This window comes from Amia ocellicauda, chromosome 22, assembly GCF_036373705.1.
Source record: "Amia ocellicauda isolate fAmiCal2 chromosome 22, fAmiCal2.hap1, whole genome shotgun sequence".
Taxonomy (NCBI): Eukaryota; Metazoa; Chordata; class Actinopteri; order Amiiformes; family Amiidae; genus Amia; species Amia ocellicauda.
This window is the reverse complement of record NC_089871.1, coordinates 3,819,863-3,839,321: the sequence shown is the minus strand read 5'-3', so window position 1 is coordinate 3,839,321 and position 19,459 is coordinate 3,819,863. Positions and strand designations below refer to the sequence as shown.

The 19,459-nt window shown below is 45.5% G+C and overlaps 1 protein-coding gene across 6 annotated transcripts in view; it reads right to left on the bottom strand.

The window, feature by feature from the left end:
* ksr1a (kinase suppressor of ras 1a) overlaps positions 1–19,459 on the bottom strand; it is a 53,082-nt gene that overhangs the window by 3,246 nt on the left and 30,377 nt on the right. The window contains exons 1-18 of one of the 6 annotated variants that reach the window (XM_066695098.1): positions 18,966–19,235; positions 10,559–10,706; positions 8,841–9,312; positions 7,050–7,222; positions 6,467–6,536; positions 5,959–6,042; positions 5,775–5,836; positions 5,541–5,644; positions 5,094–5,262; positions 4,115–4,156; positions 3,280–3,337; positions 3,096–3,153; positions 2,343–2,800; positions 1,971–2,067; positions 1,729–1,862; positions 1,306–1,437; positions 958–1,093; positions 1–459 (exon numbers count right to left, since the gene is read on the bottom strand). The exon at positions 1–459 is cut by the window's left edge and continues 3,246 nt beyond it. In XM_066695098.1, the coding sequence (XP_066551195.1) occupies positions 313–459; positions 958–1,093; positions 1,306–1,437; positions 1,729–1,862; positions 1,971–2,067; positions 2,343–2,800; positions 3,096–3,153; positions 3,280–3,337; positions 4,115–4,156; positions 5,094–5,262; positions 5,541–5,644; positions 5,775–5,836; positions 5,959–6,042; positions 6,467–6,536; positions 7,050–7,222; positions 8,841–9,312; positions 10,559–10,667 (2,505 nt within the window). In that variant the 5' untranslated portion in view covers positions 10,668–10,706; positions 18,966–19,235 and the 3' untranslated portion in view covers positions 1–312. Of the gene's footprint in view, positions 460–957; positions 1,094–1,305; positions 1,438–1,728; positions 1,863–1,970; positions 2,068–2,342; positions 2,801–3,095; positions 3,154–3,279; positions 3,338–4,114; positions 4,157–5,093; positions 5,263–5,540; positions 5,645–5,774; positions 5,837–5,958; positions 6,043–6,466; positions 6,537–7,049; positions 7,223–8,840; positions 9,313–10,023; positions 10,226–10,558; positions 10,707–16,885; positions 17,016–18,965; positions 19,236–19,459 lie in introns of those variants that run through there. The other 5 variants (XM_066695096.1, XM_066695093.1, XM_066695094.1 and 2 more) reach the window with 5 other exon arrangements.

The window sequence follows — 19,459 nt, the reverse complement described above, 5'->3', positions numbered from 1 at the left end:
GAGCGAGTACTTAAGCTACACTGAAGAGAAACGGTACTGACTCCAGCTGCACTATCCTCGCACAGTATTAGGCTGTGATTAAAATGTGTTGTTAGTAAAACACTCTGAGCATGTATTGCATCACTAAATCTATAGGAATCCACGCCCCGTTGGATTTGAACAATAATTCCCCTCCTCTCCCTTCAGTACGTTCCAGCTTGTTCTTAAACCAGCCCCAATTTGTCAGCCTAGTAGAGCTGGGCCCATAGCTTCAGGGGCAGGGCCGGGGGGGTGGGGGGCAGGGCGAGTGACCGGCCGGCTCCACATCCCCCTCTATGATACGTACTCTGCAGATTTCCAGAAGTGCCCGGGGTGGGACAGTCTCCTGTTAAGTTTTGGCAGTTTTTCAAGCAAGTCCGTGAGCTGCGTGAAGGAGGGCCGCTCCCGGAGGTCGTACGACCAGCAGGCCGACAAGATCTCCTGGCCAAGAGAAAGAGAAAGAGGAAGACGGTTATCTCATCAACATCATCATCGTTTTCTTAAAACACTGCACAAGAGCTTAGGTTCACACTGTTGACCGTTCAGATCTTATCACATTAACAGGAGAAACAAAGCAAACAGGATGACATCATACATGTAAAATGAGCCACATTAGGCAGAGTTGTCAGGATTCGAATCAGTCTGGAGTGACTGGACTGTTTTCTCTTTCGATCACAAAAAGTAAATGGCATACAATAGTTTACATTTATATATAAATAAGTATTACTGCAGTATGCTATTGTGTGTATCTATAATTTGCAAAGTATCAAAATAATAATAGTTCCTACATTTAAGAGTGCTGAACATCATTTAGGCAGCTATATTACCCCGCATTTTTTAATTATTACTTTACTGCCCTGCGACTCCACTCCCAATTCTCAGGACTCGTGACACCTCTGCCATTGCTGCGCCTAGTTTGGATCTGAACGATGACCTCACCGTGACTTCCTTGCCCAGGCTGATTTCTCCCAAGACTTTCTTGATGCCTTCACCGCTGCCCACCTGCCAGATGATGGCCTCCACCGGCTGGTTCTTGATGGGCCAATCCCGAGCCTGCAGCTCGTACCAGATGGTGCTGAGAAAAAGGACAGAACCCAAAGCACTCCATCAGATGACAACATTTTGGCCAAACTCACGTGACCTTGTAATGCCAGTGAAGCAGCATTTTTTTAACCTGGAAGTTGAATGTAAATGGAAAGAGACAGTGGCAGAATGTTATGTTATTAAAAACCCTCTCCACGTCTCCTGCGCGCGTGCCCCGCGGCAGGCCAGCTTAGGTGCTCGTACCCAAAGGCGTACACGTCGGCGGCTGTGGAGAAGGGCAGGTGGTCCTCGTCCCCACCAGGGCTCATCTTGCTGACGATCTCGGGCGCCAGATAGCAGATCCAGCCGTGGGGCACCTTCAACTCATTCTCCCGCCTGCAAAACAGTGGCACCACACTTAGACAACAGTAAGAAAGAGGTCCCTGTACTGATGCACGGTGCTGACACAGGTGCACGCCACTTACAGTACATTATAAACGAAGCTGTAACCATTATAATGAAAATTTTGCAAACATAATTAAAGCAGGAAACATGAGTTTATTATAGCCTACATACCGAAACTTTCACTAAATTCACATTAAGAACAGTATTAGTTTAACTCTTTATTAATCCAGATTATTTAGGATTAATAATAGAATAATAATCCAGATCAGATTTAGGTCTTACCTTCCTTCCTGAACCACTCCCGACATTCCAAAGAGCCCGAAATCTGTGATGACGATCTTATTGGTGTCGTAAAACACATTCTTTGACTTCAAGTCCTTGTGCACGATGCCCTTGGCATGCAGGTATCCCATTCCCTGCAAGGAGTCACATGGCACAGGTGAAATACAGTCAAAACATTTCTGTTTGAGGACGTGAGGAAGCTCGAGGATCCTGGACAGTAACGCCAAATAGACGATTTTTACCTTTACGATTTCCTGAGCAATTTGCCTCGTCTTGTTGATGTCGAGCGTGTTCTTGGCATCCCTCACAACCGAGTACAGCGTGCGTCCTTTACAGAAGCTGCAAGGAATTCAAAGACAGGCGGTGTAACAAAGGTGCTTATATCATCTCTGAGTGTGTCCAATATTTCAAGGGCTATGCAAATTAGGCTTGTTCTCCCAGAATGCATTGAGCAACCTGCCGCCTTTGTCCTCGTACGTCCCCGTCACTAGTCAACTCTCTCACATGCAAGCCTCCCTCTGTGTTCCCTCGCAGTCCTTGACACTCCCTCTATCCCTCTCTCGCTCTCTCTCATGCCAACCTGACACCTATCCACCCCCCCACACCCCTCTCACCTGGTGATGATGGCGAGGTGCGGCGGGTTCATGCAGGCGCCCATGAACAGGACCACGTTCTCGTGCCGCGTCTGCCTGTAGTTCATCACCTCCTTCTTGAAGAGCTTCAGGTGGTCGTGGTTGTTGCCGTCGATCTCCAGCAGGCGGATGGCCACCTCCCCGTGCCAGCGGCCCTTGTGCACCTTCCCCCAGCGGCCCTTGCCGATCAGCTCCCCCAGCTCCAGCTGCTCGAAGGGGATGTCCCACTCCTGCAGGTAGACGCTGGTCTGGCTGGCCTTGCGCGAGATGGGCCCCTTCCAGGGACTCAGCGAGCTGGGGAGATCATCAAGCTCGTCGGCGTCGTACTCTCCGTCAGAACCACACTCCCCCCTGTCGTCCCCATCCCCTTCCTCCTCCCCCTCCTCCTCTTCGTCGTCTTCTGCTTGATCATCCTCCTCCTCCTGCGCCTCCTCCTCATCCTGCACACAAAAATGCATGTCAGGATTATCGCACACCCTCGCCAAGTCTACATCAGAACTGGTGCTTCGGTTCTTGTTATCCATATACATGCAATACATGATGAAACAACAACAAAAATAGTTCTAAATGGTTCTAAATAGAAGTCAGGGTAATTTTATCTGCTCTTAATGTATGCAAACCACTGTAGATTAACTCAAATGTAGCTTAATAGTTAGTTAAGACAAAGCACACACGTTGTGTTGAACTACAGGAGGCTTCACACTGATATGAACGCTATTTCGCAGAGTTCCCTACCCCCGCGTCCGGCTCCCCGGCTGTCTGCGAGTCCGAGTCTTCGGCCGTCTCCGTGTTACTGCGGGGGGGAGGTCGGAGAGGGAGAGAAGGGTGAGCGCGGGTCTACCCGGAAAGGCAAGCGTTTACATTACAGAAGCAGCAACGATATCAGTAAACAGATGTATTCGATTTCCGAGTTGCTTACACAGTGTTGTGGATGCTGTCCGGATGCAGCGTCACCGAGTGGGGTGAACTGGGCACATCTGCATAGAGGAACGAGGAGAATCGGTGTTACACGCACACATCTGTTACAGGCTGTTTTGAGATGACAAATACAAATAGGCTAGCACTATGTTGTTCAGTCAGGTGTGCTGGATGGTTCACAGGTTTGAGAACAGGTAGGATTGAGTGACACCTGTTGGTGAGGAAGGCAGGTTTTCAGTTCGTCCAGAGGGGGTCACTGATGTGTTGTGTTTGTAAGTGACAGACAGGATTGGCACTCAGATGCAATATTAATAAATAAGTATTCAAATAGATATCTGTCCAGCTACAGAAGAAAAGTCTCATGTCTTAAGTCTTCCAATAATATTTAAAAACCGGAAACAGACTGTGTTAAAAAGTCTCTATATCTGAAGGAACTAATACAATTTTTTTTTCCCATAAATAAAATATAGGCAGCATTTGTTCCTCTCACCTGTTAAAACTAGTCTTAAAACATTACAAATATACTGGTGTTTAAGATACACAGAACGTACAGAAAACAAGCAATGTCCGGAAACGCACAGATATATTCAGCTACAGTGATATCACTCAATGATTTCTTCTTGAAGAGGAAACCACTACATGTGTAGCTGTATTTGTGACAAACAGATAAATCAAGCAAAATACATAAATCAAATCAAAAGCGTGATTGAACAGCCACGAAAGATCCTGGGAGAAAGGGGACGGGCGAAGAGACAAAGCGGAGAGCGGGGACGGGAATGAGCAGGACCAGGGTTTAGTTAGAGCAGCACGACTCTGACACAGGGATGTTAACTCACCGGGGAAGATAAACTGCTGTCTATGCTGAAAGTAGCAGGCAGCTTAAAAACAAAAGGGAAGCCCCACACACAGAGGAGAGAGAGAGACAGGATTAGAGAAGAGGTTAGCAATCTGTACCCCACCCCAGATTAGCCCGTGTTAGTTCAGTTAAAATAGTGTGGAAAGGGGGGAGGAAAAAGATAAATTATTCATTATTTTGTTGAAAAAAAAAGAAAAGAAATTAGTCCGTTTGAGAAGCTAGATCGTTTTAAATGAATGAGCATTAGGACTCAACAAAATATTCCCCTTCTGGTTATTTCTACTGCTACTTCCTGTCTATCACACTCTGTTCATATAGGTTTCACAGAACACAGAACATCTTAAAGATCTGTGACAGTGATAACCATTTACTCTAAGACTACAAAAACTAAACGGAAGAAAGAGGTTCATGTAGACGATTTACAGCACAACACGTTGGGAAATATAATGCCCGACATCTGCTATTGAATGCAATAATCAAATAAAGACTGGTCAGAAAAGGCAGTTATTTAAGAGCAAAACTGGATTAATCTGTTATTTGGGGAAGCAGGGAATCATTCTGAAATTATGTGATTGAAGCCAAGTCAAATCCATCCACCATTCAGCTGTACCAGTTACCAGTTTCTTAAACCTGCGGGCAATATTCTAAGCAAGTATACAGAGAGCTATGCATATGTACAAGATCTATAATAAGTTCTCACAGTATTAGGAAATAAATACAAAACGAAATGGCCTATAATTTCTTTCCATGTCTCTCAAAGGCATATCTGCGAGCGTCATGTGTCACGTACATTTGCATAGACTGGGTATACATTTATAACTTTTCTTTACGTATTTTCGGCTGTGTGTGAGTGCATGCGTGACCGATTGTGGGGGCGTGTGCGATCATGCGTGTCGGGGTAAGTGTGTAGGAGGCGGCTGCGCTGCGCTGGGCTGGGCTGGGCTTTGGGCTGGACTCACCAGGGAAGTGAAAGCGGCTGTCGCGTGGACCTTTCGGCGAGGGGTTGGGGGGTGGCGTGGCACTGGGGGGGTTGCTCTGCTGGAAGGGGGCAGGGGAGGAGGGGGTGGAGGAGGTGGTGGAGGAGGGGTTACTACTGGAGTCCAACTGGTTCAGCACGGGTGGGTGTTCCTGAAAGAGAGAGAGAGGGGGGGGGGGGGGGTGTTAAAACTGGGTTTCAAACTACTGAGAGTATCTGAAAGAAAGACGACAGGATCCGAGGATGTGATAACATTCTTTTAGAGTCACAGTAGGTCTGCTTCTGAAACACGGGCACGTAACTTGTTCCAGACTCCCACAACTCTCTACGTAAATGTGACTTCCTGAACAGCTCTTCCTCAGGCCAGGACACTACAGCTGCAATGCTTGGGCTGGGTGTGAAAGTTTTGATGGTGCTCTACCGGCCTCACCTTTTTGGTTATTGCCTTCGGTAGCGTGCCAAACTGCGGTGCTTCGGCAGGCCGATCTACGTTGATGTCCAACGGCACCGACTCAGTTCTGCGGATCTTTGGGACTGAAAAACAAACACAAAACACACAAACCAAGGCACAGTGACACTAGTGTTAGCAAACCGGGCAGGTGGTGGCAATCCTTTTGTTCCTCAGTCTCGGTATTAAAGAAAGGTTGAATCTCATTGCACTCACGTGGGAGGAAGGAGATTCTGCAGGAAGGGGCTTCTTTTGTACACTTGTTATGGCACTTTAACCTGGAAAGCAGGGGAGGGCAAGCAGAAAAACAGCAGCAGTTAACACACAGGTGTAAGAGCAGGCGCAAGCATCGATATTACAGAAGCAGTTACAGTACGATCATCAAAAGTGCTCTTCTCACCTGCAGTGTTTGCACTTTACACCGAACATCATGTTCTTCTGACACACCTGGCACGTCTGGGATAACCATGATTTGGTTGAGAACCTAAAACAAAAAACAAAACCCTCTGAGGATGAAGCAGACCTTTCTGACTGTACATCCCCCAGCTACGTCATCAAGAGGTTAAGGAGAAGGGCTTCTGATCTGGGGGGTCCTGGTCCACACCCTGGTTCTGCCCCCTTGACTCATCGTGTGTCACCCTGAGCACGTGAGCTTCCTCAGTGAAGTTATGGAATGAAGGTTTACAGCTAATGACCTATGGTTCAGTACATTGTGTAAGTTGTATTGCATAAAAGGGACTGCCCGATTATTAATAACAGTATCAGGAAAAATAAATCCTCGACTCATCCAGTTCAGTCCCGTTATAGCTTCGGTACATGAATCAGCAAGCAGACAGGCCTTTGCTCAGCAAGGAGTAACAAGGCCCTTCTGTGTTGCTGTGCAGAATAAATCAGTGACAGTTTCTCACCTGTGTGTGACAGGTAGACCAATATCCCTTCTTAAAGTCTGAGGGGATCCACGGAGGATGGTCATGTTATCTGTGGGGCGAAAGACAGCAGAGAAATTAGTCAAAGCGCAGGGCTCACCTTCTGACAGGAATGATGTCACACTAAGTGTCGAACCCTCATTTGTAGCAGACCATTGCAACAGAATAGGTCACAAAAGGCCTCAGACTCGCTCAAATACATTTGAAAAAAAACAAACACAGACTAGTTTTCAACAGGAACTACAGAGCATGTTCAGTGTAATCTTTCACATGAACACAGAACAGGAGGGTTGGGCCCTGTTATTGTAACCATTTCAGTGTAAGCGTGGATGTCTGATTCCCCTCTCCGGGCCACACACAGCGGGATCTGATTCCAGAGTAGAGCAATGCATGCTTGGGTCAAATATTTCCTAGTCTTTTTGACACAGGAGTTGATTGAAATTGTGCAGGAGGGTAATATTATTATTATTATTATTATTATTATTATTATTATTATTATTAATAATAATAATAATATTATTATTATTTTAATCGCCATCACATTCCTGCATTAGATTGCGCTCACTTTTGTGGGTGCCGTGCTCTTCCAGCAGGGTGGGCGTCCCTGGCAGGCCATAAGTGTGTACGGTGGAGGCAGAGGGGGTCCGTGTGGACATGAGGGGGGAGCGGGAAGGCGAGTCATCGCAGCCGTTCCCATTGATCTGCACGTTGAGCAACAGCTTGTTCTTCTTCCCACACCTGCAAGACACAGACGAAAGATGTCAAGACAGGCCCAGAGACTTCCAGTTGCCATCCTCCACAATGCAGAGTGACCTCATATGTGAATTGAGCAGTAAACAAAATAAATAAATAAAGGGTTTAAAATAAAAATGGGACGACATGGGAAACAAAAGCAGGGACTACAGTGATTTTCCACTTCACATTATTTACACAAAAAATAAAACGGTACTGGGAAAGCACAGCTGAAAAGGTCTGCTCTTGCACAAACCAAACACATCATAACAGATATCCTGCGATGTGGGAACGATCTGACGGAAGTGTAACAATAGAGGGGGGGGGAGGAAAAAAGAAAAACAGAACAGGGTGGGAGAGAGAGTGGAGCAATTTCCCCTGCCTGATTGCTGGGCATTATCACCATGAAATATATATACCATAGCATGGGTTTATGGGGGGACGAGGGGGACACTTTTTGCAGTGTGGCAATTTGCACTCCCACCTCTTGTAAGATGGTAATGTTATTTTCCCACCGGTTATTTTTTATGTAATACAAAAAAAAATGTTATTATGCATGATTTTAAGAAGCACCCTGTTTTATATCCCAGTTCCACTGAGTGCCAGACTGATACATTACACAAGACAATCATAAAATATACATCAAATAATTGAAAAATTGTGTGCGATGCTCCCAAAGTGCCCCAGCGATGTTATACTGGCAGAGGACAGAGGACAGAGGAGCCGGCGTGTCTCGCCCTGGCCCCAGTGCAGACGCCGCCACCCCAGGCCGGCCGGGAAGCCGGGCCTGCTGGCACACACACAAGTATGCAGCCTGCTGATATGGGAATCCGCTACGCCGAACTCAGGCATGTCAAGGCTCTCACCCAGGAGAAAAATCACTCTGCGAATCAAACGTGCCTGTCCTTTTAACCCTTTACAACCCTGTCCCCTCGTTTCTCACACTCCGCCGCATGCCCCTCTCTCTCTCCTGTAAAGAGAGGCGAAAGGAGAAAGCAGCAGGAGATGGAGACTAACCGGAAAGGGAAGAAGGAAGAGGGGGGGGGGCAAAAGTAGGAGGATAAGAAATCGGAAAATAAAAATAATTAAGGAAGAGGAGGAGGCGGCGGAAGAGACACCGTGCAAAGCCTCGCCTCGCCGAGATTAGAGAACGTTTCCAGTCTCTCAGAAATACACAGCTTTACAAAGCGCTCAAACTGACTTGAGGAATGAGTGTGTGGCAAGAAAACAAGGCCAGCGCTGATTAGGAATGCGTGATATATTTCCACTGCACAGTTCAAACAGTAGGCGCCTGTCCACAATGGAAAAACTGACCATCACACTTAATTTAGACTGCTATTCATTTATATACATACACTTTTCCCCACTGAGAAAAAAATGACATCAACTTGTAAAGTATCAAATGACTTTTTCAGGGTTGAAGAGTGGCCTAGGCAGCTGACATCACCTTATATTTGTAACGGCAGGAGTTATAATGATTACTATAAGTGCTTTCGAATCAACTTCACACTAGGAAAGACACAGTGACAACACCGATCTCTGAGGGGGACGCCTGGAGGAGAGACGGGGACAGACACCGGCAGAGAGACCGTAAGGAAGAGAGATATGCTATTCGCTTACGTACTTGTTAGCAGGCACGTCGTCGATCCGGTTCCCCAGCTGCGACTCGTGAGACTTGCTGCGCGTCAGGGTGGTGATGTTGGGCAGGAGGTGCAGGACTTTGCGAGAGGGCGGCGGTGGCGTGTGGGGGGGCTTCAAGCGGCCCTTCTTCTTCGAGGGGGGCGTGGCGGGGGGCGTGCTGCCGTGCCCCAGGCGGCCGGGCCGGGGCGAGGGCGGGAAGGGGTCACCCAGGGCGTCGCTGTAGATATAGGGCCCCTGTCCGTAGAGCGTGGGGTATTCCGAGTTTTGGATGGCCGAGACGGAGATGGAGCGCGGCTGGCCACAGGGGCCGCCGGGGGGGCGCGCCAGTGGGGAGGGGCTGTGTGGCCGCACGGTGGCCCCAGGGCAGGACAGCTGCTCCATGGGGGGGGTGGCGTTGCTGTCTCGCCTCGTGGGCTCTGAAATCCAAAGCCCCCCATCATCCTTCAGCTCACCTCCTGTAGGACAGAAAACACAGACAGGACACTGAGTCAGTGCGAGAGTCCAACAGACACACGGACAGGAGTTTGTGGACAGGAATGCAGGATGTGTGACCACTTAGAGCCTTGAACTGGAAGAATATAAAGATCATTAGTGAAAATGCTTGGCTCCACTGAGATGTAGATGCTTGAGAAAATGTCATGTAAACTGGATGATGTTTACACAGAAGAGCAATCTGGTTGTAGAAATAACCAAATCAACCAAATCCATCAAATTGTCTAATAAGTAACATGTATAGCTGCCTGATCCAAGTTGTTGTTTTTGTACCGTCACTGTTATTGCTTAACGATGTATGAATATACAGGTCTGTGCATGTATTGTGTCATTTCAGATTTTTTGAAGTTGTAAAACAAACAGATTAAAATAAAACAAAAGAGTTTACTAATATTAATGCAGGGCGTGTGTTATATTGTTCACAGGCCAGGAAATTTGAAAAAAGATTGAAACAGTTGCTGCTGGCACAAATTCATGTACTCCTGCAGGCTCAATGCAGTACAACCCCCCCATCTGCATTCCCCCCCAACTCCCTATATAAAATTATCTGTTTTTACGTGCATTTTTTATGGTCAAGCTGGTAACTAATGCATAGCTGAACTACATCACCAGGGTTTAGCACATCAGATCATTTGTTTAATTTTAGTACAATGAACGAGTCTCAGTGACCACACCTCGGGTGATGTCGGTAAATGAGTAAACACCAACACCCTGCTGGGTGTCGCACCATAGTGTTTGACTGGACATTAGTGCCCAGGGCACCATCTCAAAACACTGGGGCGGCTCCAGCATCAGTCCAACCACGGGGGTACTTAAGATCATCATACAGTGTGGGGAGAAAAAAAGTAGTTAATCAATTGAGACTTCCAAAGAAATAAGTTGTCAGACACAGGACCTTGCAATTCAGTCCTGATTGTTGCCACAGCTTGGCTCGAGTGATTAACGAGTGTGGAATTTCTACTCAAGGCGCTACGAATGCAGTGGAAAGGTTGGCATTAGATGCATTTTTCTTCTAAGAGGCTGAGGCTAATTGCTTGAAAGAGCTGGTGTGAATTTTCATCTTGGTATTCCCCTGAAGCATTCCTTAAATCTCAGGCTGTGGCACACAGTAACACACAATGATTTAACACTTAAGTTATTCAATATTTAATCGAGGTTTTAGGCATGGTTGGCCCTGGGCGCAGCGGTGCCAGCAGGGACTGTGCTGACCTGACTCGCTGGCACTCTTCAGACAGGAGAGGGCAGCGGTGAGCCGTGAGCATTCCTCCGAGCTGGAGCCCAGCCTCCTCATGGTCTCTCGCACCTGCGAGCCTGACATCTGAAGCAGGGCATCCAGGGACAGCTTGACTGGCACCGCCTGCGGGTCGGAGAGAGACACCGTGAGAAAATGAGCAACTGCGCCACGCTGCGGCCAGAGACAGGTGGGTGGGCTGCACTGCGCACACTGCCACACCACAGTCACAGACAGACAGACTGATGGAAAGAAGGCATTCGTTAAAATCACAGAGACAACGTGCTGATTTAAGTGACTTCATCCTGAAAGGGTTACACAAACCAGCACAAACCACGTATCTCCGCCAATCAGGGCTGTTCAGCTGAGCAGAAAAACAAACAATCATTGAGCTACACCAGTCATGCATACAGCTTTTATTCTGTCATAGGGAGAACAGGCTGACACCCAATCCCCCCCGCCTCCGAACAGCAGGATTTATTAATACAGCAGCTACAGTTACATCAAGTCTGTAAGCATATATAGGGGTCATAATATTTCTGTCACTGTTGTTGCCTGGGTAAAAAAGAAATAAATACATCAATACCACACTTCTATATATTAAAGCAACTTCCAGAATCCACTGAGAATACTCGGTATGCCAGTCTTCTCTCGATAGCCCATCTTTTCAGACCGTTTAGATATGCCAGGGGACTTTACATTTAATGGTTTACAAAATGAAGGGAAAGTAGCCCACATGGATGTCCCACATGTGTGCACACCTGCCCGACTGCTCACGGTCACATGGCCAGGCTTGATAATTATAAGGTAGACGTGTAATTTTGTGGAACACATGTCAGAGCCAACTACACAACTGCACTGGTCCGTCAATTACTCCCACTGCTCACTACCAACAACTGTGCAACCCCACTTGGCCAAACACGTCACGTGACAAAGCCAGTTAAAAGTTAAAAGACACCGCCAGATGTGTGCAACAACTCAAGGTCACAAGCGAACAATGTTCCCATGTCCCCCGAACAAGAAATCCTGTGTTTCAGAACTCCATTTCCTGTCATTCAACATCAGGACCCTCACAATCAATTTCATTTTGCGTCCATTCAAGACCACTATCCCCCTACACCTTATTTCCTCATGCACAGTGTCTTGGCTATGTGACACATTGCGTTACGCTGTATTGTGTGCTATTGTTTTCTGTTTAAGCTGCTCTTTGCACTTTGTAACTTTTTATACTTCCTGTTTAAACGCGAGCCGACTTGGCCAAAGGTGTCAGCCACCGCGCACACACACACACACACACATATCATAACACACAACTGCTGCTACAGACAGAGGGGCAGGGTGCAACTCGAGAGGCACATTCCCCATTCCCCCGTTTAAGCTCGGTACAACAGCAGTGCAAGCTGTCTCATCGCCACCGCATCTGTCCCCGTGTCTGTCAACGAGGGGGGGGGGGGGTGTACATTTAACAGCAGGGCCATTGTCTTTCCCTGGCATTGTTTTCATAATGAATGAACGAGTCGTGCGAACAAAAAAAAAATGTGACCCAGTTATTTCGGGCTGACAGGACAGGCAGGGATTCAACTTACTGTACCTGTCAATACTCACCCTCAACAACAACCTTGTTCTAAGGCTAATAAAGCTCATATCTTGCTTTATTTTGCGCTCTCATATACACACACACACACACACTAAATAGGTAATGGGCTGGACACATTTCAAGAAGAACAGGTCAAAGATGGACAAAGGAAGGTGTTGAGTGGATCCCAAGAGATTAAAAAAGACTTGACCACAGAAGATGAGAAAATTAAATCATAAACTTTGCAGGTGTGAAGCTACAGATCAAATCAAGAGGAAATGGGCTGATGATGAGATACAGATATATATGTATAGAGATAGATAAACAAACATATATACACATGATATACAGTTAGGTCCATAAATATTTGGACAGTGACAGAATGGTCATCATTTTGGCTCTGTACGCCACCACAATGGATTTGAAAGGAAACAATCAAGCTTTAAGTGTAGACTTTTATCTTTAATTTGAGGGTAGTTACATCCAAATTGGGTGACCAGTGTAGGAATTACACCCATTTTTATATGTGGTCCCCCCAATTTTAATCAAATCCATTGTGGTGGCGTACAGAGCCAAAATGATGACAATTGTGTCACTGTCCAAATATTTATGGGCCTAACTGTGTGTGTATATATATATATATATATATACATACACACACATACACACACATACACACACACACATACACACACATACACACACATACACACACATACACACACATACACACACATACACACACACACACTACAAATTGCCTACCAGGACGGGCGCACACACAGATAACATTCCACATTGTACTGCCAAATGGAAAAGCTTTTGTGAGAGGTTTTCAGAGAAGCAGGCATTTAAGGTGAAGGCCAAAGAAAAGGAGAAAAAAAATAATCTATTAAGGCTATAATTATCTATCGCACAAATGCCAGAGTGTGCGTGTTTGTGGCCGTTAACCACAGCTCTGAACTAATAAGAGCTTTTCTGTTTTGTCAGAAGACACTGGGTGCATTCATGTGTCTCAGGGGGCAAACAATACTACCCACTTGTCTTTCCTTCCACCGCGCCCGTAAAGTCTGCCACCAGCGTTCAAATGACCAAAATGAAACCAATGTCAACTACAAGACGCAGCCTTCAGATCTCCCTTCAGACAGGGAGGAGTTTCTCGCGTCGATATCAGAGAAATTCATCGGAAAGGGTTGCAGCATTCAAAGAATGTAGCTGGGCAAATTCATGCAGAGCAGAGTGCATTTTGCTTGCTTTGTTCTTCAATACAAATTGAGTTTAGTCTCTCCATGGGCAAATAAGAAGCAGATAAGATGACAATAAGATCACCTTTGATTGTTACACTCCTTCCAGGAAACTCAGGAAGCAAGATGGGGTGGATAAGAAAAGAAACAAAACAATAAATTCAAAATTCCTAAATTCGTATCAAAATAACTGCGTCCGAGATCAGCCTGGACTAGTTATGAGAACCGAAGACCAACACAACGAAGGAAACCAAGCCAAGTGCAACGGCTTTCTCCTGGAGGACTCCTCACGTGCTGTACGTACAGAGTTGGCTTAAAATAAAACCAGTCAACCTGATCCACACCACATGGCTCTAATGCGATTACTGCTCTTTGCTGGAGCAGTGAGATGATGGGACAATAGGGGAGGGATACAGTCTATTCAAATTGGGTAATTAGGTCTGACCATTTCACCCAGTATGTGAAGCTAAACCCCGATTTAAAAATGAAAAATCTATATCATGGGTTGTGGTGGAAGTCAGATGGATTATTTTCTCTAGCTATGCAGGCCCGATTCTCCTATACCTTGAAGCTGAGATGACTGACTGTGCCTTTGAACTCTGCACTACAGTAACACAACATCCAGTTTTGCTTTTTTAAAGGAAGGATCGATACCTTAACCCTCCAGTTTAGCAGTGAGTAGTTCAGCAGGAGAAGTACTGAACTCAAGTATTTAATTTAATTTAAGTGTTAATAAATTAACTGAATCCAAAATATATAGCCTACATAAACCTACATTAAAAAAAAAATGTATATTGGAACCAAACCCAGGCAAAACATTTATTAATCTTATCACGACTTAGGATGTCAGCTCTTGGCAAAATGGTGTTGGGTTGGTTTGCGCAAAACCAGCTAGATTATCCTAAATTTCTTTTTTTTTTTCGTCTCGTTTTGGGTTGCTAAAAATAGAGAAAGGCAGGGCTGCCATCAATCACGGGTGGTGAACTCCAGACAGGGCAGCCCCTGATGTTATCTGTGCTCAGCATGCTTCAGTGAGATGACTACAACACCTGCCCTTTCCAAACGGCACAGCAGCCTCGCCAAAGCACACAGGAAAGACTGATGACAACACAGGCTCAAAAGAACTACTAGAAAAACCCACAGCCAAGATGCACTAGAACATGAACGAACCTTGCCATCTTAATCTGTACAATTCTCTAAGATAACCGATCTCTTAGAGTCGGCTTCCACCATTCCAGCTGGAGAGTATATTTCACAACCCAGACCTCCTAACATTTTCCACTGCCCAACTTTGGTACACCCTGTTCTTTAAAACAGGTAATTGTATTCATTATCTGCTAAAAATTTAATTATTCACAAGCTGGTTGGGCTAGAACCCAATAATGGGACTTATGGGAATAGCTGTTTTTAGTCCTAGCACAACTTGAAGTGTGACTCAGTAGAAGTCTACTTTTCTCTTAAGCCAATTCTATCCATCATGACGTAAGATGTTACGGCTGATGTAGAAACACTGAACGGCTTCCATTTGGTTCCTCCAGGTCGCAATGCCAGAGGCATTCGTATTTCGTAACTCCTGGCAACTCCAAGATCCAGATGACTTTATGGTCTACTGAGCTCTTCCCATGCCCAGTATAGCCAAGTACTGGAAGCAGACAACACCACACTGAAAACACTGCCACACAGTCTGCTCCATGCCGTCATACATCGGATAACCAATGGAAACAGCTGACAAGGGGAGTAGAGAGAGGAAACAGACCCCCTTTAAGGATGAGCGGGCAGATTGGGGAAGTGGAGGTAGTGGTGGTGGTGGGGGGGCTTTCTTTCATTGTACACATCCTGACGCATTTCTAAAACCTGTGTGCAACGAGTTTGCCTAGAGTTTTGCAAAGGCAGCGAAGAACGGGTGGGGGGTGGGAATCAGGTAGAACAGGCGCTTGGGAGCACTTCCTCTTGAATTTCAAAAGAACAGTGCCTGCTTATTTTAAAAGGCATGCATGCAGAAGTGTAACACTATATATACACATCAATACATCTCATTAATGCTGGCGACAAATTGACACATGAGCCCCGCCGTCCATCTATCAGTAAACGCATGGATTACTGGTAACTGCTTATCCCATATTTACTTAAAGGGAGCTACTTTAAATTGTATCTGTAGACTATCTATACAGACTGAGTGAGCCAAGACAATCTCGATTACAGTGTTCATTTTGTTCATTTCTCCGATTGTACAAAAATAAAACTATGATCAATAAATGACAAAATAATAGGTCTCAATTTGCAAAAAGTACAATGGTAAAAGTATAGGGGGGGAAATACAATTAAATTAAATCATTTTGTTGTCTTATCCTAATTACTAATCCCAAAAAATCACTTCTTCTCATCGCTGAAAGTTAAAACGAAGGTGTCAGACAAGTAAAGGAATAATAATTTTCAAATGCATACATTTAAAACTAAAATAAAAAAGAATGCAAAATAAAAATCTGCACTTACAGACACAGACAGCCTCCCATAATCACACAACACCAGCTGCTCACAGCACAGAACAAACAGGGAGGGAGGGGGTGGGGAGAGTTAAAGAGAACAGACGGTAGTGCCAATGGTTAAGTGAGTGACACATACCGATACCAAGAAAATTGCCCAGACTTGTCTAAACCTGAGCTCATGACACTTCGCGTCCAATCTGGTTTTGTAAAGACTCTGACGTTCAACGAGCAGAAGTGAAGTGATGACTCAGGCGGAGGAGCTCAAACCGGTCCAACTTCAGCCTGGACTCCCAGGAACCACTCATCCTGGTGACTTCACGTGCAGATTCATCCTCATTATCACCAACAGCAGAAATATCCCCTCATGTAAACAAATAAACAGAGCCAGTACCCTGGAAGCAGACAGCCCCCTTACAGGCCCATGTTCAATAAACACAGCTCTGGCTCAGAGGAAAGTCAATATTTCAAAATGTACCACTGCCGAGGCTCGGAAGTGCCAATAAAATCTCCCATGATGCCAGATTTACAAGCACTGAACTTTAGGTGCACAGAACAGCAATAGTGTGCACAGATGTGTAAATACCACAACCCTCCCCACTGCCAAACAGACTCATTTACTTTGCCACAGTCATTATGTTCAGATCCATCCAAAAAACATATACAGAAATCAGCTTTAATATGATTTTCTTCAAAGCTGGCTATTACTGCAGTGCAAACCAGAGGGAAAGTGTCAGACCGGGCTCCAGCAGCCAAGCAGGACACAGTTACAGATTTGACACTTCCTTGCAGGGAGCTCTGAACTCCCATTGTTTTCTATGGGGGGGTGGTGGGGGGAGTAGGGAAGGAGGAGAAAAAAATTAAATGGAGAGAGAGAGAGAAACCCCCACAGGAAACACAAACTATTACAATGAGTACATATATAAGTAGTGAAAAGTCCCAGAATATAAGGCAAAGCCAAGTTAAAGTGAAAAGAAAGTTTGATTTATTTTGATTACATACCATAGGGATGGTTCGGACTGTGAAAGTGTCAGATCTCCCGCTTGTCTTCTCATATCCCAGCGACTGAAGCGTGCTAGTTGTGGTTCCTAGCGTAAGCTCACACTGCGCGGAATCTGCTGCCAGCTCTCCCTGCCTCCCTCTCTCCCCTTCCCTTCCCTTCCCTCCCCTCCACTCCACTCCCCTCCCCTCCCCGCTCTGACTTGCTCTACGGGCCGAGGCAGATGATTACACAAACTTGCTGGTAGGCAGCCAGCACAGCAGTGAAAAATAAACTCCAGCTGGAGAAGGAGGTTTCAGATACCGCTCCACAGCACCACAAGCCGTGACACATGACATAACACACCAGGAGCGAAACACGATTGGACTGGATTTTTTTTAAATTATTTTTCTTTGGGCGTCATGCTAGAAACTTACCTATGATCTCAAGCTAATGACAAACTAACTGCCTCACCTGACCAGGCTTCTGTGTCGGGGGGGAAATTACAGAGAACACATCCCTGCCCTTCAGATGAACAACTGCTCTGGCAAAAGTTTTGACACCTTCCTTTTCGGGGAATTCTAAGTGCTGCAGTTTGCTTGCTGAAGAGTCCTGAAATCTACCATAAAAGCTAGGTGGTGTAATGATATAATGTTTGCGGGACAAAAAATGAAAGATGTATAAAGAGAATAGATCCAGAGTAAAATCCAATCCAATGGTAAATCATATGAAGAATTTAAATAATTTAGAACTACTACTACTACTACTAATAATAATAATAATAATAATAATAATAATAATAATAATAATAATAATAATAATAATAATAATAATAATAATGCAATCTAGAACAGATCCAAAGTTCTTCATCAAAAGTTCTATTTCAGTTCTCAGCTCTCACTGTCCATCTGCCCCATGACATCACAGGAGCCATGCATCACTCAAAGGACGTGTCCAGTGCCCAACTATAACCTTGTTTTCCTCCAGTCACAGGTCACCTACATAAGGTCAGTGGAAGTGTACTCTGAAATGAACCCAAACAAAAATATTCTCTCTCCAATGAGAATCTCACACACAGGCGATGCACACCCATGTCAATCGAACAATCCACAGCGGATATAAAGGACGTGGAAATTAAAACGTACGTGTGCAAGAAACATCATAAGAGGAACAACAGACTAGACATTCTAGTGAAATGCTACAGACTCACAAAAGGTTGTGAATTCTGTTGAAATGGTCAGCAGATGGATATTGCTTGCTTAGAACGAGATGCCCACTGAAGCAGATAATGGGTTTCTGCAGCTTTAAGCCTGAACGACCAGTTGTAAAACAGAACCGGTCGAGCCAGTAGATCAACAGACTTGTCTGCCTCCCTACACTACACGCTTCTGAATTTCTGCCTCAACACATCAGGAAAGCGTACCGGTAGCTGTAAAGGTATGGGAAACTGGAGATCTGTGCTTATTGAGCAGCCCGACTAACCCTGCCAATGCACAGCTAATGCACGGATTTGTGCTCATTCAGTGGAAAACATACCAGCAGTTTCTGGATAAGTGCATCATTGTATACATTTTTGTTGACTTCCACTCTAAATCCCAAGGTGAACAGTTAATCTTATGATACCAAAAGCTGCGTCAGCAAACATTGGTCACTTTGGTCACAGACATCAAGACAAAACAAGATGTAGGAAGACATTAATTTCATGTACAGCCTATGATACAGAACTATAATGGTTGTACTCTGCACAGGGTACAAATGGGTTGTGTTGCGCCCATTTCTCAAAATAAAATGAGTTTTGTTTATCTCTGTACTTTTTATTTTATCTGTTCTAACACCGGTGACACCTCACAGCCCGCACAAAGCCCTTAACGCTTCATTCAAGAGTTTTAAAAGTAAAAATATATATAATAATAATAATAATAATAATAATAATAATAATAATAATAATAATAAAAAGCCTTTCAAATATTGTGGGGAAGAAACTAAAAAATATTCTAAATTTAAAGTTTATCTTTTTCTTACAAAGCCCCAGAGCTCTTAAAGAAGCAGGAAGCAGATCGATTTTCACGGCCTCTCTCTGAACAAGCGCAATGCCCAGCCTACCTCGGAGCCAGCATTTCTCCAGCCGGTCAGACGGCACTTTCGCCGACGGAAGGACCCATGTTCCTGCCCCAGCTTGAGGGATGTGTGGGTCACAATTACAGATCGGAGAGAGAGAGGGGCAGCAGGGGAAGGAGGACGCTCACACTCTCCCACTCTCGACAGAAAGCTTCCTGGGTCTCAGATGGGGGGGTAACTACGGCGTCTCGCGTCTCGGTCTGGTCTGCTTCACGGAGAGCGCTATTACAGACGAGGGAAGGTGGCCGCCGCACCGTTCAGCAGTTGATCGGGGGGAGGCACAGACCCTCACAGAGTAAAAATAGCCGGGGAGGAGAGAGAGTGAGAGAGAGAGAGAGAGAGAGCGAGCGTGCGAGCGAGCAGCACACAGAGGCTGAGTCAGCACATTCTGTGCATTACGAGTGGAGCCGTTTCTGGGGTCTAACCAGAGCAAGAGGAATGCAATGGCGTGTTTGCCAAAATGCTGTAGTAGTCCAGTA